This window comes from Oryza sativa, chromosome 12, assembly GCF_034140825.1.
Source record: "Oryza sativa Japonica Group chromosome 12, ASM3414082v1".
Taxonomy (NCBI): Eukaryota; Viridiplantae; Streptophyta; class Magnoliopsida; order Poales; family Poaceae; genus Oryza; species Oryza sativa.
The window spans coordinates 2111621-2134448 of record NC_089046.1 but is presented as its reverse complement, the minus strand read 5'-3'; the positions used below and the strand labels follow the sequence as shown (position 1 = coordinate 2134448).

At 47.3% G+C, this 22828-nt stretch overlaps 4 protein-coding genes and 1 long non-coding RNA gene across 5 annotated transcripts; 2 read left to right on the top strand and 3 right to left on the bottom strand.

Moving 5' to 3' along the window:
• LOC107279707 (uncharacterized) lies at positions 1-11034 on the bottom strand. Its single transcript, XM_015763898.3, has 2 exons — positions 10595-11034; positions 1-1168 (listed from the first exon to the last, which is right to left on the bottom strand). Exons 1-2 carry the CDS (start codon positions 10652-10654, stop codon positions 212-214), a joined length of 1017 nt encoding a protein of 338 aa, XP_015619384.1. The 5' UTR covers positions 10655-11034; the 3' UTR covers positions 1-211.
• LOC136354746 (probable E3 ubiquitin-protein ligase RHC2A) lies at positions 10508-15654 on the top strand. The gene is made up of 2 exons (XM_066306383.1): positions 10508-11249; positions 15255-15654. The coding sequence occupies exons 1-2, from the start codon at positions 10944-10946 to the stop codon at positions 15522-15524; spliced, it is 576 nt and encodes a 191-aa protein (XP_066162480.1). The 5' UTR covers positions 10508-10943; the 3' UTR covers positions 15525-15654.
• On the bottom strand, positions 11303-15053 carry LOC136354745 (uncharacterized). The gene is made up of 2 exons (XM_066306382.1): positions 14442-15053; positions 11303-11790 (listed from the first exon to the last, which is right to left on the bottom strand). Exons 1-2 carry the CDS (start codon positions 14746-14748, stop codon positions 11786-11788), a joined length of 312 nt encoding a protein of 103 aa, XP_066162479.1. The 5' UTR covers positions 14749-15053; the 3' UTR covers positions 11303-11785.
• A 2784-nt stretch (positions 15655-18438) lies between the features above and the next one.
• LOC4351476 (tRNA-uridine aminocarboxypropyltransferase A) lies at positions 18439-20971 on the top strand. Its single transcript, XM_015763899.3, has 2 exons — positions 18439-19391; positions 20620-20971. The coding sequence occupies exon 1, from the start codon at positions 18452-18454 to the stop codon at positions 19229-19231; it is 780 nt and encodes a 259-aa protein (XP_015619385.1). The 5' UTR covers positions 18439-18451; the 3' UTR covers positions 19232-19391; positions 20620-20971.
• LOC107279709 (uncharacterized) lies at positions 19473-21457 on the bottom strand. Its single transcript, XR_001541994.3, has 2 exons — positions 21179-21457; positions 19473-19806 (listed from the first exon to the last, which is right to left on the bottom strand). It is a non-coding gene; the product is annotated as an uncharacterized lncRNA (long non-coding RNA).
• Positions 21458-22828: the final 1371 nt, after the last annotated feature.

Below are 22828 nucleotides of genomic sequence, written 5' to 3'. Positions count from 1 at the left end.
TGCTCAGGAACTAAGCTTTATTATATAGAAATTTAAACTGCAATTGTTCTGATCTGAATTAAAACACTTTAAACAGCAAGCAAAAATCCTTATTGGGACAGCCATATCATAGGCACATGATATCGACCATCGACTGACCCCAAGCAAGCAACCTAAACACACAAACTAACAAGCAGAAACTAGACAGTCGATAAGCTAATGGAAAACGAGCCTAATGCTCGGAACGGCTCCTGCGGTCGGTGGAGTCGAAGGCGTCCTCCTGCTCATCACCAGGTCCCTCTGAGCGACTCCTAGAGCCTGGCAGATAAGTCTCGCCGCTGCCTGGCTCTGAGCCACTGGAGCTGCTGCTGCTGCGGTCACGGCTGCCACTGGGAGTAGCTGGCAACCAACCTCCGTTGCCACTGGCGGGGCCCCTGACGGCTGATGCAGGTGCGAAGGAGAGCGCGGATGCTAGAGCTGACATGGGAACGGGAGCTGGAGCTGGCGCTGGAGCTGCAGGAACTGCTGGAGCTGCGGGTGGAACTGGAGGAGCTGCTGACGGAGGTGGGTTCCTGGGCGCAAGCTGGACGTGCACGGGTGCCGTTGTCGACTTGCGAGGCGTAGTGCGGATCCGGACTCCCCTTGGCGCGGGAAGACCCTTCAACTGAGCATTCTCCCTCTTCAGGCGCGCTATCTCGTCCTTCAGAGCGACGATCCTCATGAGCTTCCCATCATTCAAGGCCTTGGACGCCTTGTGCAGGTCCGAGTGCATCCTGTCCATCCCCCTCATCACAGCGCACATGTGACCGAAGGTGGTGTCGTTCTCACCGGCTGTCGGACGGAAAGAACTGACATCGCTGCCGCTGGCTCGACGAGGGTGGAAGCGGTACGCCGTGTCGTGGAAGATGTAGTTGTGGCGCTCCCATAGTCTGGCCATCATCAGGTAGGCTGCCTCCTGACATGCGTGATCTGCTGTGCCTCCTGACGCCTCAACCGCCATGTTAGCGAGGCAAGTCCCCACGTAGCCATGGACCTCCAAGCGGACACGGTGAGGAAGCTCGCCACTGAGCGGTGGAATAGTCGTGTACTCCGGTGCGTTGGGGTAGCCCACCACCAGTGTCATGCGTGCCAACTCTGCCACGAAGTCATCCATGCCTTCTCCGTGGTGGTTGGGTGGGTGCTCGGCCATCTGGAGAAGACAAAGGGGTAGGATCAATGCATGCTCAAATCCAAATTAAATAAAGCAATAAAGGACTCAAATAACAGAATCGAATAAGAGCGAAATTTTATGCATAGATCATTTTGCATGAGAGCGAATAAATAAGACGGACTTACATAGAGGTAAAATAATGGGGAAATTAGATACATACTTATAATAACAATAAAAGCATAAATACCTTACAACCCATATTCCTGAGCTAAAACCTAGTGCATTCGCCCATCAAATCCCAACTGACGGTCAAAAACATCTCAAATAATTTTTACTAAAACCCTAGACCGACTTGTTTTGACAAATCTCACTTAAACGAGCGACACGATTTTTCCCTTGAACCACAAGAACAGATCCCAAATTTTCCCGGAACAATTCCAATTGCAAAGAACTTATGCAATGAAAAGGATTCAGAGGGCTCTTAGGTTTCCATTTGGCTTGTCCTACGGTCAAGGTCGGCTCTGATACCAACTTGTCACGCCCAGAAATTCCCAAATAGAATTCCAAGCAGAATGTGCATTAAAACCCCCGTCCAGGACCGGCCGGGGTACACAAACGACAATGTTGACATACAGATCCACGTCTTACAAACATTATAAAAGTCTTACATAAATGCAGCGAAAAAACAAAAGATAACCGGAGCTAATCCTTGACTTGAACTGCAGCGGGAACACCACTCCACAGGCATCCTCGACGGCACGGACGAAGCCTACTCCTCGGAGAATCCGCCATCGGATACACACTCGACATTGTCGTTCATAAGCCGCTTTTCTCTGTAAGTATTGCTCAGTACTTTCGGATGCAAAATACCAGTGACCTTCTTGTAAACAAGTGGTTAGGTCGAAAACGGGATTTTCTTTATCGACCCACTCGATGTATGCGCAAGCCGTAGTGCGGGTCTGCCGAATAGAGTAGTGTTACGAAGAATAAAGCGATTGCCCATACGGAATGAATAAGCATATGCAGATAATAAAATACCTCACGGTCATAGTTAGGGCACCTAAAAAAGCGTCTTCCTCGAATATCAGGATTCCTCGAAGCCATTAGTTGGCATCGATCACCGCATAGGCAGAGAGGACGCTGGCACCAATGTGGTAGTAGGTATACACAAGGATCGCTACGCTAGTTCGGATCCTCAACACCCCGACGTCTAGCCATTGACGAAAGCCGGTAGGATTTGTAATGAAGCAAGTGGGGAAGAGAGTACTGAATGTGACTGAGTTCTGAAGGACTGTGAGGCCTCACTCGTTAAGGCGACTTATATAGGCGCAAAAAATCGAGTGATATCCCTGACATGTGAACGTGGCGGGGCATGGTGGGTACGCCTGATCGGCGCCGAAAGTTACATTGGTCGTATGCGGCAAATGGCGGGCAAATACTCGTATCACACGCGAATAAAGGAGGCTGCATCGGTGCGGCAGAAAGTAGTCGTGCATGCGCCGAAAGGTATCGTGCACATATAATGTCACGCCCAGAAATTCCCGAATAGAATTCCAAGCAGAATGTGCATTAAAACCCCCGTCCAGGACCGGCCGGGGTACACAAACGACAATGTTGACATACAGATCCACGTCTTACAAACATTATAAAAGTCTTACATAAATGCAGCGGAAAAACAAAAGATAACCGGAGCTAATCCTTGACTTGAACTGTAGCGGGAACACCACTCCACAGGCATCCTCGACGGCACGGACGAAGCCTACTCCTCGGAGAACCCGCCATCGGATACACACTCGAGCTCTGGGATTGGGGGAAAATAGAGCAAGGCTGAGTACTATCCACTGTACTCAGCAAGTCATACCGGAAAGGGGGGTATGATGCAGGGATTCAACAAGGGATAGCTAAACAGGTTCATTTGCATAAATACTGGCATTTATAAACAGGAATTGAATGCGAAAACAGTTGTAATAATTAAGCAGTATTAATCATCCACTGTCCAACGTTACACCACGTTGCAACAGGCCCAACCATCCACCTATACCATCCAATTTCATTAGACTAAACTAAGGTGAGTCTAATCACGGTGAGTCTGGTTGACCGCCCATAACCGCGGGCACGGCTATTCGAATAGTTTTACTCTGATCAGAGGTGTACAACTGTACCCACAAGACACAGCCCCACGACACGTTTCCGTGCGTCGACATGCCACCACGACATACCGGAAAGAGGCCGTGACAGGACCCTTCGCATAACCCCCTCTAGCCAAGCACACCACACCTCAGGTTTCACCCCCGTTCCCAGCGGGCAACGGGCAGTCCCCTCTCGTGCCTAGATGAATCCGGAAGCGACAGAGGCCGTCGCAGGGCCCGCCCCGCTCCATCACGCCCACCCTTGCCTGGATGCGTCAGCTAGAGAAAAGCTACACTACAAGCCCAGCCGTTGCCCACGCTGGCTTGTGGTAAGTACGATAAGTTCTTCCAGGGTTTCCCGCGAACCGGTCCTTAATTGCCATGGGCGCGACTAGCAAAACCATGCACCCACAGCCCACCATGTGATTCATTTTATTTAACCAACACCAGAGCGGTGGTACTAATCCAACATTATCATATAAACCTATAGTCTAGGTTTTAAATGAGATTTCCCCATTGTGTGCTAGTTGAACTAAGCATGGCTAAGCAATTCCTAGTCCAAAGTCTAATCATGTTATAACCCAAGCTAACAAAGGAGCATGGTATCCAAAAAGCATGGCTGTAACAATAGGTAATCATCCCATAGTATAATTGCAAAACAAATGCGGTATTTGAAAGAAAACATTAGGACATTTGCAATATAGGATCAACATGATCAAGTGACAAGCATGACTTGCCTTGCTCTGCTGCTGGAGGAACCTCGGCGACTATTTCAAAATACACCGGAGCGTCGGAAGAGCCGGAATCTAGCGACATACAAGGCAAACAATGCAAACAGGCTATAAGACTACTGAAACAGAGAACAAAACCATTTTTAATGGATTCTACACATTTTTCTTGATTTACTGAGACTTGAATGGGCTTAAACGGAGCTCGGATGAATTAGTTATGAATTTTAGAAGATTCACTGTGTTTATTACTATAACAAAAATCCTTAAATAATTTATTGCGCAATATTTTCCAGGGCTGACGTCAGCACGGGGGGAGGCGCGGCGCCGACAGGCGGGCCCCACTGGTCAGCGACTCAAGGGGGGGCGGTTCACCGTGGACCGGGACCACACGGGTGGTCCACCGCCGGTCCACGGGACCGATGGCCCAGATCGCCCTCGGGGCCGATCGGACGGGCGGCGATAAAGGCGGCCGCCGGGCTCGGCTCGGCATCAAAGCCAACCGGCCGGCCAGGGCTAGCGGCGACGCACGCGGCCGACGGCGGCGGCGACCGGCGGCACGGGAGGCGGCGGCAACCGACGGACGGGATTCGGGGTGCCCTAAGAAAGGAGAAGAGAGAGATTAGAGGGAGGGAGATGAACCACGGCGACCGGCATTTATGGCCGAAGGCAGCGGTAGAGGTTGAACTCACCGGAGCACGAGGGGATGCGAATTCCGGCGATGAATCCGGACGGGGAAGGGGTGGCCGGGGTGGAGCTTAGCCTCGCAAACCCGACGGTGGCGACGGCGCGGTGCGGCGGCGACCCTAGCGGCGGCTAGCGGCGGCGGGAGTAGCGGAAACGGCAGCAACGGGTGGTTGCACGGCGCGGGAGCGATGGGGAGCACGAGGGAGTTCGGCGAGATGGGGAAAAAGCGAGAGGGGGCGACGGGGAAGCTTAAATAGGGGAGGGGAGTCCCGGACGTGGCCGGTAGGGGCGAGATTTTGCTGGCCAACGTGGGGAGTGGGGGAGGAGAGAGAGGCGGGATTCGAAAATTGAATCCCGGCCTTCTCGGGCGCGGGCGCGAGCGCGAGAGAGGGGGAAGTGGGTGCGGGAGATGCGGCGCACGCGCGGGCGTGGCCGACGCGGCCCGGAGAAGGCGGAGGCGTGGGCGTGGCGGAGGTTGCGGGCGCGGCGGCGCCGGCTAAAGGAAGGAGACGGGCCCGACAGGTGGGGCCCACCTGTCGGCGTCCCGAGGAGAGAGGGAGGGGCGGCTTGGGCTGGCCCACAAGGAGGAGGGCGCGCGCGCGGCGGGGTGGACTGGGCCGACGGCCCAAGAAGAGGAAAAGGAGGGAAAAGGAAAAAGAAAAGGAGGAAAAGAATTTCCCTGGGATTTAAAATATTGCATGCTCGATTTTAATTGGTTAAAATTATTTCGAGAGCTCTAAAAATTCCACTAAAAATCTTGTTAGTGAATTTCGACATGTAGAACTCAAGAAAAATTCCACATGCCAATTCCGATTATTATTTGCATTGATTTAATAGGGTTAACTCTTGCGTTGCACCGGTATTTTCTTAGGGTCTCTTATTAATTCGATTTTAGGCTAAGGAGGAGAACTTCAGGGTGTGACATATAACAACAACGTAGTCATTACACAAGCATACAGTACTGGAAAGTGAAGCAAATAAACAAAGAGAAGACTGCTCTACTGGCCCTGCCCCGCGCCGCGACCACGCTTGGTCCTCCGGGCATGTGCTCGCACGTGGTCCTGGGAGCAGGTGAAACGATCCGGTGGCACAGCACGGGTAGCACGAGAGGGAAGAACTGCCTGGAACCGATCCCTAAAATACCTACATGTCCCATGTAAAATGAACTCCACTATGCCAACTAGTGGCAGTCCACGGACACCCAGTTGTAAACTTCTGCCAAATTTGTTGTCATTATTCCATATCTAGCACCACCTGTGTCATACGCCTTGGCCCATTTCTCTTTTGGTTCATGCAGAATCCATTGAAAAAATTTCCGAATCTCCAATCCAGTTCTTCTAACCAATGTTGGACTATCCGTTGGGAGAGGTCCAAGAGCTTGAGGAGGGTCAGCATCGGCGGTCGATGGAGCCGCTGCACGCTGATCACTGCATTTGGCTGTCAACTCATCGAATCTCTTCCAAAGCTCATTGAATTTTTTCTCCTGGTTCTGATTGCATAGCCTCTTAAACATGTTCATAAGCTCCTTGTTCTTGAATTGCTTGAAGAAATTAGCTCCCATATGACGCATGCACCACCTGCTCTGTACATCTTCCCACTCACCAGGGTATCCTCATTCCATACTCCCAAACTGCAACTCTTCTATCGCTCGCAGAATGCCAGCGTGCCTATCATGTATCAGGCACACATTTGGCCTCATACCAACAACTATTGTTTTAACCAATTTCAGGAACCAATACCAGCTGTCGGTATTCTCACTCTCAACAAAAGCAAATGCCAAGGGCAATACCTGATTGTTCCCATCTACCCCTATTGCTGTTAGTATCTGGCCCCGATACTTTCCTGTCATGAATGTCCCATCAATGCAGAGAACAGGACGATAGTTCACGAATGCCATCTTGCATGCATGTAGAGCTAAGAACGCCCTTTGCAGCACACTCTTGCCAGGATGTTCAATTGAGGGGAATTTCTTCACTTCGTAAGAGCTCCCAGGGTTTCTTTCCTCGATAACACCAAGCAGGCGTGGCAAATTGTCATACGAGGCTTCGTAAGTTCCAAATCTCATCTCTATTATTTTCTGTTTGGCCCTCCAGGCCTTGGCATAGCTAATAGTATACTTGTATGTCTCTTCGATGTGTCAGATTATTGACATTGGTTTATATGTGAGATTATCGATGACATGCGCATACATCTCAGATGCAACAAATGCACATGTAATGTTCCTGTGGTATTTCTGAACACTAGGTAGAAAACATGTATGCTTGGTAACGACTGACAATGTTCAATAATCCTTCCATTTCCCCTTGTACGCGTGCATTCTCCAGGGACAACCATCTTTTTCCTTAACACACCGAACTTCATATTGCGACCGGTTGGACTTGGCAACCCAAAACTCTCTATGAAGTGACACTGCAAAATGTTTTACCGCCTCCTTCATATCTTCTGCTCTACTATAAATCGCTCCCTGAATAACCTCATTTTCTTTGTACTCCCATCTCACACTATCCTCTTCAGAGACGACTAGCCCAGAAAAATCCTCACTAGCCCATTCTGTTGGATTAATATCCGTCTCATCATCTGACAAATCACCTTCCTCTACACGCTCGTTGTCAGAATCCTTCCTCTCCATTTCATCCACAATGGCACCGACAGTCTCCCCCTCGTCGGCCACTCCACCTGGTTGAATGCCCACTGGAGCTACTACACCCCTGTCCTCTCGTGCGTTGACCTCCTCCACAGAAGTCTCATTTACTTCAGCACTTGGTCCCTCACCATCATCCATGTTCATCTGCACACATGGATCCTTCGGGTGAACAAACGAAACCATAGCTAGAGGCCACCCGCGTTGCAATGCATTTTCCACATACCATCTCCACACTCGAGAGTTTTGAACTGGCATTAGTTCCCAATAAAAACCCTCAGCTGCCCGACTTACTATAACATTGATTGTTATGTCACTTGTCTGTAGATCAACTCTCAAGCCCCTCATTAACCATCCTTTTATAGAAGGTACACTCTCCTCAGCCGGTCTATCAATTCCCCTTTCTGATACAATAAAATCTGACAGATCTACCCAGTTGGCCCGTAACGGACGTTTCCTGGGCCATGGTAAACTTGGAATATTTGTTTGTTCGACATATCTGTCAACGAAATAACTAGATCATATTACTCTTTCATGCAATAAACATCTACAACGTAATATCTTCTTGTGTATGCCAATGCAACGGTAAAGTATTGATTCCAAACTAGCAGATCTACATAGTTACCGATATCTACAATACGCACTTCTAGATTAGTACAACTAAAACCCTAAAAATATAATGCATTTATTCAAACAAAGTTTTAAAAAATACACACTATTTAACTCAATAGTCACATATAGGATCTATGAATATTACCTGAAATCGGCGTCTGAATCCGGCAGGGCTTCGCCCCTTCTTCTCTTCTCCTCCCCTTTCTTCTTTTTTTTTCACTAGATTTGAGGGGGAGGAATGAGGGCTGGGGGCTGGGCAGCAGGCCTTTTATAGGCAGCGAGGCTTGCCGCCCGACCAGAGGGCGGCAAGGGGCCGCCTGCAAAATGGTCGGCCCCGACTGGCTTTTTTGCATTCGGGCCCCTTGCTGCCCCAACAGAGGGCGGCAAGGGCTTTACTGCAAAAAACCCTCCCTCCGTCACCGTCCGTCCCTCCCCCGTTCGCCACATCAGCTTGCCGCCCCAGAGGTGGGCGGCAGGGTCTATTTTTGCAATTTTTTTGGCCGATAGATTATTTCTGTAATTTTTTTTAAAAAAAAAATCTAAAAATGAAAAAAATTCAGTGTAGCACTGCTAGATTGTGATGGCCGATGGGCTGTATGGGCCTTGTCTACTTAATGGACTATAGTAGACAGTTCTGAATAAGTTCACTTGACGTTCCTCATTTTTCCGTCGAGTTTATATGGAATCCCTAAATTGCAATATCGAAAATCTTGGAATAAGTTCACTTTGACTCTCTGTTCGTATCTTATTGGTATCTCTCAACCATAATACCGGATATCTCAACCTCCTAACTATTAAAATTGGTGTAATTTGACTCACTCAGCGGTTTTGGAGGGCGCTTTCCCTTATGTGGCACCTACGTGAAGTTTATACTTTTTAATTCTAATAATGCCACGTAAGCGTCACATCAACGTCATGTGAAACGAAGACCAAGTAACACCGCCATGTAACCACCACATGAGCTAAACAAACGGGATGCGAAGGCACATAGTCGGATTGGGGATTTAGGGTGGATCCGAGTCGGAACCAACAGACTGCGAGAGGCGCTCGCACCAGAAGCGCGAGGCGGCGCGGGCCGGGGAACGGCCACGTTCAGGCAGCGGGGCCAGGGGGGACACGACGCTGCCCATGGAGCAAGTCGGCGCGCCCATGAAGCAGCGGTGCAACTGTTGCAGCGCTCGCCACGGGGACGGTTTAGGTTGTGTTCTTAAGGGTGTGTTTGGTTGCAAGCCACACTTTGCCACAGTTTGCCACGCCTAAGGTTAGGCAAATTTGACAGGTGTTTGGTTGTAGCCATAGTTGTAGCAAGATTCCCCTCCAATAAATTGGGTCCCACGTGTCAATGGCTCAAAAAAGTGTGGCAAGATTCTCTTAGGCTTAGTAAGTTGTGGCTAACAATTTGATCACCTCACCTTAGGCAAGATGTGGCAACTTTTGTTGGCAAGTAATGGTAAAGTGTGGCTGGGAACCAAAAAGCCCCTAAGTCCATGATCCCAACCTCACTCTCTCGTTTACCGCGCGCACGCTTTTCAAACTGCTAAACGGTGCGTGTTTTGTAAAAAAAAATTTATAGAAAAGTTGTTTTAAAAAATAATATTAATTCATTTTTAAAGTTTTTAAGCTAATAATTAATTATCCACGCATTAATCAAAAATGCTTCTATCCGGACGTCCGATCGAACATAAAAAAATCGGATGCCTGCGCGCATGTCCTTAAACCGTGTAATAAGATTAATAATAGTGCCCATCGCAATCCCTCATCATTCTCCCTCTCATATTTATATTGCGTAGGCATTTTTCTCTTGAAGTAGCCTATGTAACTGCTCTGACATAAAGTAGCCCATATTCTCTCTCTCGTATGCCTCTACCGCTTTGACATAAAGTAGTCTATATTCTCTCTCGTATGCCTCTACTACCACACATGCTTCTACTCCTTAATGAATAACTCCAAATAATCTTATTTCACAAATTATTTATCTAATCCGTAATCTAAATATACCATTGTATTCACCGCAATTAAATCTTCATAACAAGATCTCACTTAACTATATTTTGGTAATTTTTTAAAAAAGTTTTTTTGTTGTAATGGATTTTTTAGTTGTTGCAATAGGTATTTAATAACGTTTCAATAGGTCATTTGGGAATGTTGCACGAGGTGTTTTTTTATGTTTCAAGAGGTATTTTGTGATGTCTTCGATTGATGTTTCACTGTATCATTTTTTAATGTTGCACGTGGTGTTCTTTAAATGTTACATGAGGTATTTTGTGATGTTTCAGCTAATATTTTACTAGGTCATTTTAAAGTGTTTCACATGGTATTATTTTGATGTTATACCAGGTACTTTCTGATGTTTCATTAGGTATTTTGTGGTGTTTCAGCAGTTACAACTCATTGTTTTCATATATAATATAAAAATGTTTCAGTTATGAATGTAATTAAAAATATATAATTTATTAAAAATATAATTATGTGGGATCTCTTTGAAAAGATTTAATTGCAACGAATTCAATGGGGCAATCAGATTAAAAATCGGATAAATAATTTGTAAGAAAAATAATTTATAGTTTGTTAATAAAATGCACACGATAAGATATTTGCATTCACAAGAATAAATGAGAGAGAAATAATGCGTGTATATGAAGGCTGATAGATAAAAAGTGATACGTACATGGTGCATGTTGGGGATGCATGATGCGTGCCGAGGAGTGGCCGTCCGATTTTTTCTCATAATTCGGACGTCCGATTTGCAGTGGCTTTCCGCATTAATCCATTGCTCCGTTTTCCGTTTTCCATAGAACTCCAGTAAATCCGTGTGATTGGGGATTTGGGGTGGATCCGAGTCGGATTCTCTCTCGATTCCGATCGGCCGGGACGCGGAGTCCGATCGGTTTCTTCATCTATAAAGTCTGCAGGTAGGGGCGCGTTTATCTCCTGATCCATTCCCCCCAACTCAACCGCTGCGGCGTTCCGCCCTTGTCGATCTCTTGTGCAGGGAGGGCGGCGTGTTGCTGCTGCAGATGGAGGAGGCCGCTGCGGTCGCAAGAGGGCTACCAAGGGATTTCCCTCCCATCGAGAGCTACGTCGATCGTCACGGCTTCTTCCATAATAGCTGGACGGTTGGCAGCCGTAGCTACTCCAGCATCATGTTTCGTCCAAGAAGTACGCCGCCATTAACGCTCGCAGAAGTTCACGAGAGCACTCGCGAGGACGTGAGGGAGGCCATCAGTGAGGGGGTGATACGATTGGACAGAGCCTTCTTCCAACAGCTTCACGATCATATCCAGCGCCAGCCCCGTGGCACTGGCACTGCCATGGATGGAGTAGTAGATTGTCAGGATCTCAAGAAATCAACAAGAGAAACAAGAACACACAAGGATTCAGGCAACTAGTTTGGATTGATCTGCTCCAACCCAACAGGATTGAGCCTTCCGCCGCCACCGCCACCGAGATGCCAAATCATAGTTGTCTTCCTCGAGTTCATCTTATTTATACAGTAGCATCTCCCTACTCACACGACACACACAGTAGCCAGCTGTACAACAGATAGCTGGGCTACGCAACCCACTCGGACCCATGGTAACGAGGATTGGGCTTTGGCCCTCTTGTGGGTCTTGCTCTTCCTGGAGTAGTAGTCTGTATCTCCTCCTCCTGGACTTCAGCTTCTGCTTCATCAGGTTCTCCTTCTTCAGGTTCCTTCTCTCCCTGTTCAGCTTCTGCTTCATCAGGTTCTCCTTCTTCAGTACCCATAGTGACAGGCAGGTTCCTGACAATCCCCTCCCCATGAAATTTGGCTTGTCCCCAAGCCAAGGCTCCAGGGAAACGCATCTTCAAATCTTCCAGATCCTCCCATATGGCTTGTTCATGCTGTAAATAAGATCGCCAATGATCAATTGCCAATAAAATAGCCATACATTCCTTTTCATATGTAGAAAGTCCAATAGTTCTGGGCCCTAGGGCTCTGCTAATGTAAGCTATAGGATGCTTATCTTGAGATAATACAGCTCCTATCCCACATTCACTGGCATCAGTCTCCACTGTGAAAGTTTTCTGAAAATCTGGAAGGGCAAAAACTGGAGCTGAGGCTAATGCTTGTTTGAGGGTGTTGAAAGCCTTGTCAGCTTCATGTGACCAGACATATGGGATTCCCTTCCTCAGCATCTGTGTGAGAGGTTTACTAATGATTCCAAAGTTCTTTACAAACTTTCTGTAATAGCCTGCCAATCCCAGAAAACCCCTCAATTTCTTAACTGACACAGGTACAGCCCAATCTAATACATCCTGTATTTTAGAGGGATCAGTGGAAACACCATGTACTCCTATAATATGGCCAAGGTAAGATAGCTGCTGTTGTGCAAATGAACATTTACTGATTTTAACTCTCCACTGATGTTCCTTCAGAAGTTGCAGCACTTGTCTGATGTGATCCAGGTGGCTAGAAAAATCTTTACTGTAGATGAGAATATCATCAAAGAACACCAAGACAAACTTCCTGAGTACTGACTTCAGAGTGTCATTCATAGCTTTGAGAAATGTGGCTGGAGCCCCAGTCAATCCAAAGGACATCACCTTATACTCATAGTGTCCTGAGTGAGTCTGAAAAGCAGTTTTGTACTCTTCTCCGGCCGCCATCCTGATTTGGTGGTACCCAGACCAGAGATCTAGTTTGGTAAACCACTGAGCACCAGTGAGTTCGTCAAGTAATTCCTCTATCACAGGAACAGGATATTTGGTTTTCACAGTTATGGCATTGAGCTGCCTGTAATCAATGACTAACCTCCATGTGCCATTTTTCTTTTTGACAAGTATTGCAGGAGAAGCAAAGGGACTTTGGCTATGCTGTATGACACCAGAACTGAGCATGTCAGAAATCTGCTTCTCAATTTCATCCTTGAGAGCTGGGTTGTGTCTATAGGGTCTGAGGTTGATTGGTTTAGCTCCTGGGACAAGGGTAATTATATGGTCACATGTTCTCCTTGGTGGTAATCCCTCAGGTTCCTGAAAAATCTCCTTATAATCCTGAATAATGTGTTGTACCTGGTCTGGAATGTTAATATCTTCCTGTCTAGTTATAGGCTGCAGTTGAACCAGGTAACTGAGTGATCCCCTTCTACTCATTCCATTCAATTGATGGCATGTAACAGGTGAACATTGCACAGGAGTGGACAGCAGTCCTTGTACCCTGATGCTGGCACCTTGATGATTGAATTCCATCCACTTGTTTGCCCAATCAACCTGCATAGGGCTGATAGATTCAAGCCAATCCATTCCAAGGATGATATCATAGTTTCCCAAGGGCAACATTCTGAAATTGTTGCAGAACTGATACCCCTGCATCCACCATTTGCAGTTAGTAATTTCATGTGTGCAACTCATAGTTCCTCCATCAGCAATCCTAACAATGAGAGGTTGTTTTAGTTTCTGAATTCCTGATAACTTCAGACCTACTTCCTTATCAATAAATGAGTGTGTGCTACCAGAGTCCACCAACATTAGTAATTCCATATCCTGAACCCAACCCCTGAGTTTGATAGATCTTGTGGACTCAGTTCCCCAAACTGCTTGCTGTGAAATGGCCAGTAAGACTCCCTGCTGTTGGATCTCACTATCTTCAGGACTGGAATCAGGGTCAGCTTCTGAATTAACAGTTAGAGCTTCCAATAATTCCTCCACCACATGTAACTGTATAGAACTGGCACATTTATGTTCCTTGCCCCATCTTTCTCCACATGTAAAGCACAGACCCTTAGCTCTTCTATAGGACCTCAGAGCAGCCAATTTTTCATCTCTGGCTCTAGCTGCCTCTATACCTCTCCTGTCTTCAGCACTGGTATTGCTGGACTTTGTATTGAGCGGATTACTGTAATTACTGATGGGTCTACTGCCCTTAATTCCAAGTACTGAGTCTGATCTTTTAGGAGCTGGTGATTTAATCCCTTCAATTGCCTCTTCCTGCAACAGAGCAATAGCACAAGCTGTATCAAGATCCTGGGGTCTTTGGACCATTACCACCACCCTAATTTCATCTCTGAGCCCTTCAACGAACTTGGTAATAAAGTATACTGGAATCAGGGAGGAGTCATATGCCATCAGTTGGTGCATTAAACCATCAAACTTCTCCACATACTCAGCTACAGTACCAGTCTGATTTAAGTGAATCCATTGTCTAATGAGGGCCTGATGCTTGTCCTTAGCGAATCTAGCACAAACAGCTTCACACAACCCATACCAAGAAATTCCTGCCATCTGAGACCTCACTGACTGTAACCAAAATGCAGCATTTCCCGAGAAATTCAGGGTGGCAATTTTAACCCAATTTGCTGGATGAATTCCATATACATCAAAGTACTGTTCACAGTTGGCCTTCCACATCTGAGGATTATCACCACTGAATTGTGGGCATATCATTGGGGGAACACTACCACTAATTTCCATAGTACCACCACAGCCACCAGATTTCTAAGCAAATGATTCACAGAAATGAAAAGCAGAGGGAGTTGAATTTGGGTCTTGCATACCAGAGGGGTGGGTTTGTGTGCTCCCACCCATACCATTAGTTTGTTCCTCTTTGAGCTGACTTCCTGTCCCGATCTCCACCTTGGCAGCTTGCATCATCTTACTCTCGAGCTTGTCCACCTTGAGATTCAACTCCTGGAACGCGGCTCCCAGTTCATCCACCCTCTTCTCCACGGCAGGAATCCGTGACTCCACCGTACGCTTGAGATCTTGGTACTCCGCCCTGGTGCGCTCATCAGCCTCAACTCGTTTCTTCTCATTCCCTTCCACAAGTTGCAGAAGGAGGTCCAACTTCTTATCAGTCTCCATGGCCTCGGATCTGGATCAGGTACCTACTGCTCTCGCTCCGAATTCCGCGAACCTTAGGGGGCAAGTTTCCTTTTCGCGGTGCCGATCCGAAGATCAGCTCCAATCCACCCCAAGGAACAATTTCACCGCAGAATCAAGAGAATTTGAGAAGCAAGAGAGGCTCTGATACCAGATTGTCAGGATCTCAAGAAATTAACAAGAGAAACAAGAACACACAAGGATTCAGGCAACTAGTTTGGATTGATCTGCTCCAACCCAACAGGATTGAGCCTTCCGCCGCCACCGCCACCGAGTTGCCAAATCATAGTTGTCTTCCTCGAGTTCATCTTATTTATACAGTAGCATCTCCCTACTCACACGACATCTCCCTACTCACACGACACACACAGTAGCCAGCTGTACAACAGATAGCTGGGCTACGCAACCCACTCGGACCCATGGTAACGAGGATTGGGCTTTGGCCCTCTTGTGGGTCTTGCTCTTCCTGGAGTAGTAGTCTGTAGCAGGTTCCTGACATAGAGGAGGACGATATGTACAGGAATGGTGGGTTCGGCTCTGTGCCTGCGTCAAGCAAGGCCATGGCCGAGCTGCAGGAAGCGCAGGTGAGCGAGGCGAGGGAGAGCGACTGCGCTGTGTGCTTTGAGGGCTTCGACCAAGGAGAGAAGCTGACGAGGATGCCCTGCTCGCATTGCTTCCATGCGACCTGCATCTTGGATTGGCTCTCGCTCAGCCATCTCTGCCCGCTCTGCCGATTCCCGATGCCAACGGGGCAGTAGTAGCCATCAGCTACACTATTGTCTGAAAGTGTCTTCTAGAGTGATTGGCAACGGAGGAACTGTTCTGCCAACGCTCAAGAAATCTTTTGTTGATTGGCAACGGAGAACAATATTTACCATTACGAATCCCACACCTGAAAAATTGAAAAGAAAAACAGATAACTGAAATGGTTAAAAGTAGTCGATCATTTTCCCCAGCCCAATATCCATGATGAAAATCAAATGGTCCTGATCATCTAGTTGTCACCAAAATCAAGTAAAAACTATTCAAATAAATTTATTTCATTTTGTGCTTCACTTGAAAAAGTAATCGACAAATCTGAGCCCATGCCAAAAAAAAATATAGCCTTTGTGACACCAAACAGAGAAGAAAAAACGTACTCCTTAATGCTACCCCATGATCCATTTCTACACAAAATGGAATGCTCATTAACATCCTAATAACTATATGAAACTCCGCGCTTTGCTATTAGTATGAATCAGTAAAAATATCATAGCTAGACATCTTAAGCCCATAGAATTTGTATTTTTATTGATCATTGGAAAAAGGTTATAAACCATTATGTTGATGTGGTTTATGATAATTTAAATAGCATATAGATTGATAATCCAAAAGTAAAAGTAAGACGATATGGCTTCATGAGAGAAGAAAATGAAGAAAATTATTTAGGCTATAGATTAATCATCTAAAGGTTAGAAACAAGGCAAAATTTGCTATAGGACACTTAAAAATGCGTAATTAGCTGTGGGACATCATAAAAATGTGAATTTGCCCGAGAACACTTCAAAATTCCGGTAATTTGCTGCTGGACACTAGACACATTAAAATATAATATCCACTCAATTGATGAGAGAGAAACCATAAAAAATGACATTTTTACCCTTATCTTCTTCTACCGAATCCTCCATTGATTCCCCCCAATCCATCACCCCATTGGCAGACGGCGACTGCTTGGAGCCTAGAGCCGGCACGCCGCATGCAGCAGGGCAGGCGGAGGCTAGGAGGGGCGCGGCCGCCGGGTTCCTGGGCCACGGCACGGGCGGCGCGACGGCTGCACCTGCGGTCACGGGTGGGGATCGCGGTGTCCTTCTTGTCGCGCGCCATCGTGCCTTTCGCCCGTTCCTAGGTGGCGGAGGCAGCAAGAAGGCTAGCAAGAAGGCTATCTCGTCGTCGTCGAGGAGGAGGAGGAAGGTCGGGCTGGAGCTAAGCTTCCACGCGGAGGACGGTGTGTGGAGGAAGGAGATACTGATGGAGGAGCAGTGCCAGTCGTTGGACTTCTCCGGCATGATCTACTACGACGTCGCAGGGAGGCGTCTGGAGCAGCCGCCACCGCCGCGCACGCTGCTGTGCAGCCCGCTGCCGTCGTCCATCAAGCTCGCAGCCAACGCCGCTGGCGGCTACTAGCCAGAGACACCCCCTGCTCTCACGGGCTTGCAGCAAATCTCTGAACTTTTGGAGCAAGCTTAGCCAGCCGCCTTCCTCTGCTTTCTTGCTGCTTTTAATTTTACCTTCTTCGACATAGCAATAGGTCTCTGCTTCTGATCTTTCTTTTTCTCTCCTTCCCTTGGTGTGTGTAGTGACAAGTGATCACAGATCAGTACTATATAAAAGAGTTCTATGGAAGCTTAGCTTATGTTTTCTGAAACTAGCTCTTGTTTTACAACTCCCACTGTTTACAACTATAATTTTGAATCTTTGGTCATCTAGTTGTTCATTAGTACCATTTACTCTCTGACTACTTTTTAGCTCTGCTTTTGTCGCCGAAATCCATGGGAGCTCCGCCGCCAAGGAACGTCTCGGCGACACGCGCGGGCGGTCAGCGGGGGGCTTGGGGGTGGGGACGAGGCCGGTGCCAACGGCATGCTACACAACCACGCCGTCGACTACGCGCTAGCACCTGTCCACCATGGGCAAGCCAATAGAGCTTGCTACATGTGAGCATCGGAACTCGGAACAAACTGAAAGAAGGGAAAAAAAGATAAGGGCAAAATTGTCATTTTATGTGATTTCTCTCTCATTGATTGAGTGGATATTATATTTTAATGCGTTCAGTATCCAGCAGCAAATTACCAGAATTTTGAAGTGTTCTCGAGCAAATTCACATCTTTATAATGTTCCACAGCTAATTACGTATTTTTTTGAGTGTCCTTAGCAAATTTTGCCTAGAAACAATTGAGATGATATGCCATATTTATGGGCGATGCGCAAAGATGGGCATGAAGAAGAGGTGGAAAGCTATTCGGTGGATAACACCTACCATAAGAATGGGATGGTGATCGAATGGTGTGACGGGGTTATGTATTTAGATAGGCTCTTGAACCGGTAGCTTCACTTTGGTATGAATAGTCACGGTGCCATCGCCGCCGCCACCACCACCACCACCATACAACCTACTATGATGGCGTACAGGAATGGTAGTTTCAGTGATGTCCCCGCGTACAGGAACAGTGGGTTCGGTGCTGTGCCCGCGTCGAGCACGGCCATGGCCGAGCTGCAGGAGGCTTGGGCGAGCGAGGCAAAGGAGCTCAATTGCATGCGCTGTTTAACTGGAGGTCTTTGAGGTGGGAGAGAAGCTAACGAGGATGTCCTGCTCTCATTGCTTCCGTGGGCCCTGTATCTCGGATTGGCTAAGGGTAAGCCATTTCTACCTGCTCTGCCAACAGAAGAACAATATATGAAAATAACTCTCTTTTCTGTGAGAATTTAATTTCGTTTGTTCGTTAAATTCAAAGAACCAGCATGTTGTTTATTTTTGGATTCTTAACACACTAAACCTTTCTTTTAAACCTTTATTTGTGATGAAAAATACAAGGGAAAATTGTGTACCAGTGTAACCTCGGCCCAAGCCTATATAACCCATAGCAGTGAAATGGGCCAAGATTAATAAACATGGGAAAGTGCTGAGCTTTTACTGGCCAAAATCGTGATGGACTTCGAGCCACTCCCCTCAGCCGCCGGCGACGCCACCGCCGACGAGACTCCTCCCGGTCGCGCCGTCTGCAGCTCCGGCTGCGGCCGCCCAACCACCGTCTGCCTCTGCCCGTACCTTCCCGCCACGCCGCTCCCCACCTCCACCACCGTCGTCATCCTCCACCACCCGCACGCCCTCCGCCGCAACCCGCTCTCCACCCTCCCCCTCCTCGCCCGCTCCCTCTCCAACCTCCGCCTCATCCCCGGCCGCCGCCTCCTCCCTTCCTCCGCCCCCGTCATCTCTCGCTCTCCCGTCCTCCTGCTCTTCCCTTCGCCGGACGCCGCCGACCTCGCTTCCTGGTGCCGATCCACGCCTCCGCCCGCGCGCGCCAACCCGACACTGCTACTGCTCGATGGGACATGGAAGCAGGCCAAGGAGATGCACGCCGCTAGCCTCCCGTTCCTGTCCTCCTTCGCCGTCCCCGTCTCGCTGCCCGTCGACTGCGGCGTTGACGGCGACAGCATGTTCGAGGGGGAGCTTGTGGTGAAGAAGGAGCCGCACAAGGGGTGCGTGAGCACTATGGAGGCCGTCGCGAGGGCTCTGCGGCTGCTGGAGCCGGAGGGGAGGGGAGAAGAGATCGAGGAGACGATGGTGGGGGTGCTCAGGGCGATGGTTGCCTTCCAGGCTGAGCATTTGCAGCATCGGCCGATGAAACCGAGGGTGAAGATGAGGAAGAAGAAGGATATTAAGAGGGAGGAGGAGATGAAGAGGAACACATTGGACTGGAGTGACTGAATCACTGAACTACTGAAGCATCTCTGGACACATTGGACTGGAGTGACTGAATCACTGAACTACTGAAGCATCTCTGGACACTGGACATACAGTAGCTCATTGCCGAATCGTTGCTGGTCATTTTGGAGGAATATCGCTAACATTATCACCAATGAGCAAGGTTTGATCTCTTTTGGAAGCATAGTCTACGGTTACTAGTTCTTTATGAAAACTAAGTGAGATGATTACATTTTGATGGCTGTATCTCAAAAATTGCAGCAACCATGCATGTTTGACTGTTCGAAATGTTTCAGGATTCACCAGAGTACCTAGATAGACTAAACTATAGGAGGATCATGAATCATGCTGTTCTCTGTTCTGAAGACACTTGTAGGGCTGAAGTTCTCATTGGAACTTAGGAAGGAATGAACTTTATATTTTTCCAGAGTAAACAACACTGTTTATGCTACTAGATAGCGGGGCTTGGGGGGTCTACATGAACAATTCATGGTAATTAAAGGAATTGATAATCATCATGTAGCCAATGCTAAGCTTGACCATACCGCATATGTGCTGAACTCCTGCTTGGCTTTGTTCTGCATCAAAGAAAATTGTATTTGTTTAGATTGGTTTAGAAATGTTTAGCAATGTTGTGCTAGCTAGCAATTCAGAAATGTTCAGAAATATTTGTTTAGATTAGTTCTGAAATGTTCAAATATGTTCGGAAATATTTGTACAGATTATTTCTGAAATGTTCAGAAATATTTGGTCCGACTAGTTCAGATTATTTCTTGAATTCGTATAAGTTCGGTATGTTGCTATGTATGTTTTTCAGATGCACATGTACAGAACTTTACAAATGTAGTGGCCTAGACTAGAGCAGTGTATTGATCATCTTCTTTTAGAGGATTTATGAGAAATATTGTAAGGGCTAAAGGGCATGACAATTGGTAGTGCCCCTGTGGGGTTACTTTCAGTTTCAGTAATATTAACCTGTATATCTGTACATGTGCTAGTTATACAGTAAATTATCTGCTGTAGCTAGCAACTCCACTATAAAACATGTCAAACTTGGCATATTCTTAACTTGATGCAATACATGAGAGTTACTGATCAAGTAGTATTCAATTTTGTAGGCAGATGCTCACAAGAATATTCATGACTTTTGTGATTTCTGTAAACTTGTTCTTCGGTTACAAGAAACAAATGCGTAGGTTGATATTGCCTCCATGATTATCCCAATTCTTTATTTGTTTGATTATGAACAAAATGCCGTGGAGTGCAGATTTTTGTTTGAAGTGCAGGACATTCATAACAGTGTACTAGTGGCATGACATTTGGTTTGTTGCTTACTGAGTGTGCTCCTTCCTTTTTTATTTTGCAACTTATGTGACCTTGACCTTTTGTAGTGATCAAGAGAAGGAGAGGGCAGGAGATGCTTTAAGTGTTTCTTGAGCAATTTGTGCAACAGGTATTGGGAACTGTTCTTGAGTTTTGCTTTTGCATGCAAGTTGGAGATGATATTTCTTCGACAGAAATATGAGGCGGTTGAAGATGGATTTCTAAGCAGAATGTGGGTTGAATGCAGTTTACTGATGTCAGATTGTTTTGGAGCTGTACCTATGATTTTACTGGGTTAGATTTCCAAACAGTACTCTGTTGTAATGTTCTCTTGTTTGATGTAATGCTTTTCTGCCACTATATGAGTTCTGCCTTAGTGAAAACTAGGCACAATCTAAAATTTCTTGCGAGGTGACCCAAGTCGTTTTGTTAACTTTTTTTTTTTCGAGAATACGCTCAAGGCTTGCGTATCATTGTATCACAAGTGACGCCGGGGGGGGGGGGGGGGGGTCTGAGCAGCCCGGAGGGCCGCTTCCCTCCCCCTCAAGCTTTGCTACCTCGGCCCAGGATTTGCTAAGGGCCTAGACCTATATTACACTACGACATGGGTATGTAGGGGAGTCGCACCGTAGCTATGGCCAGCGCCATGGCATGCCACAAGAGAGGATCCACCGGTCCTCGATCATCTTCTCCTCCTCTTCCTCAAACTCTCTCTTGCCCCCTCCTCCCCCGAAGATCACGCAAACCCTAGCTCCTGACCACGGCGAGACTTGGACAGAAGATCACACAAACCCTAGTTCCTGACCAAGTTGGAAGCTAAAAGCGAGAGGAGAAAGGCTTGGAGTTGGAAGCTAAAAGCGAGAGCGAGACTTGGAGTTGGAAGCTAAAAGCGAGAGGAGAATCGTGTGGCCTAGCCTCTCCGCCTGCTCGCCCCGCTCTCAGTGGAGTTATGGACGAGTAGAAGAATGGAATAAATTCATTTTATGACCCTTAACTTTGACAGCTACTTCGATTTTCGTCTTGAACCGATACACCCGATATGTTAAAACCAGTGCAATATAGATTTTAAGGTGGTTTGAACAACGGTTTCAACTAACGTGATGTCTACGTGGCTAATTTGATTTGGTCTTTATCTGGCGTGGCATCGACGTGTCACATTAAGCAAAATTCAACAATTTAAAAAATAAAACAAAATATGTGGGCCCATACGCTAGTTAAATAATAAGATTAAAAAATAATGGGATCCACATCAGTGGGCCCATTTCCTTCACCTCATCGCATCAATTCTCTATCTCCTCCCATTTCCTCTTTTTTCTTGCTCCGACTACGGGGTGAGCACCAGCGTGTCGAGGTTGGACTGCAGCTTCCGCTCGTCGCGCTGCTCCTTTCCTCGTTGTTCGCCGTGCCTCTCCATGCCGCCCTCGGCGGTGGCGGTTTGCGGGGGCATGCGCTTGACAAGAGGTCACCAGACCCACCACCACCATCTTCGCCTCGACCTTGGCCGCCATTGTGCCAAGTTGAGCTCCGCTCACATGCGTGTGCCCACACACACACACCGATTTAAGAACAAATACTTAAAAATAAAATACAACGAAAAAAACCATAAAGCTTATAAGCTAAATCCTAAATGATGGGTTGTCAATGTTGAGCAAGAAAATTGACATTCTACCATTCTCAAATGGGTGCTTTGCTAAAATACCACTCCACAATTGAAATTCGCCAGAATGTCACTCTCAACTGGGGGCTCCGCCCAAATGTCATTTTCTTTCAATTAAAATAGTTGTCCCTTTCCTCCATCTTTGATGACCAAAATGCCCTTGGTTGTGTGGCGGTGTGACGTAGAGGCGGGCTAGTGAGCGTGAGCAGCAGTGTGGCGACAGAGGCGCGAGCAATGGGCGGTGGCTGGATGGCGCGGGAGGAGGTGCAGCGACGGACGACGCAAGGGGAGGGGCGGCGGAGAGGCAACCAGCGAACGCGAGCAGTAGGGTGGCGATGGAGAGGCATGAATGGGGATGATGGTTGGATGGCATGGGAGGAGGTGCGGCGATAGGGCGGCGCGAGGTGGGTTTAACTATTTGCCACTCTTACAAAGTGACACTCTTGAGATGCCACTCTTCCAAATTTCTTTACAGAAATGCCACAAGGAGAGAGAGCTAATATTTATGAATTACCAATTTTACCTAATTAGAACGCCATGTCAGCTTTGCAAGTATGATAGGAGACTTAAAATGACTCTTTTACCCTTGGGTCAAAGTAATATTGATTATCATATGAGAT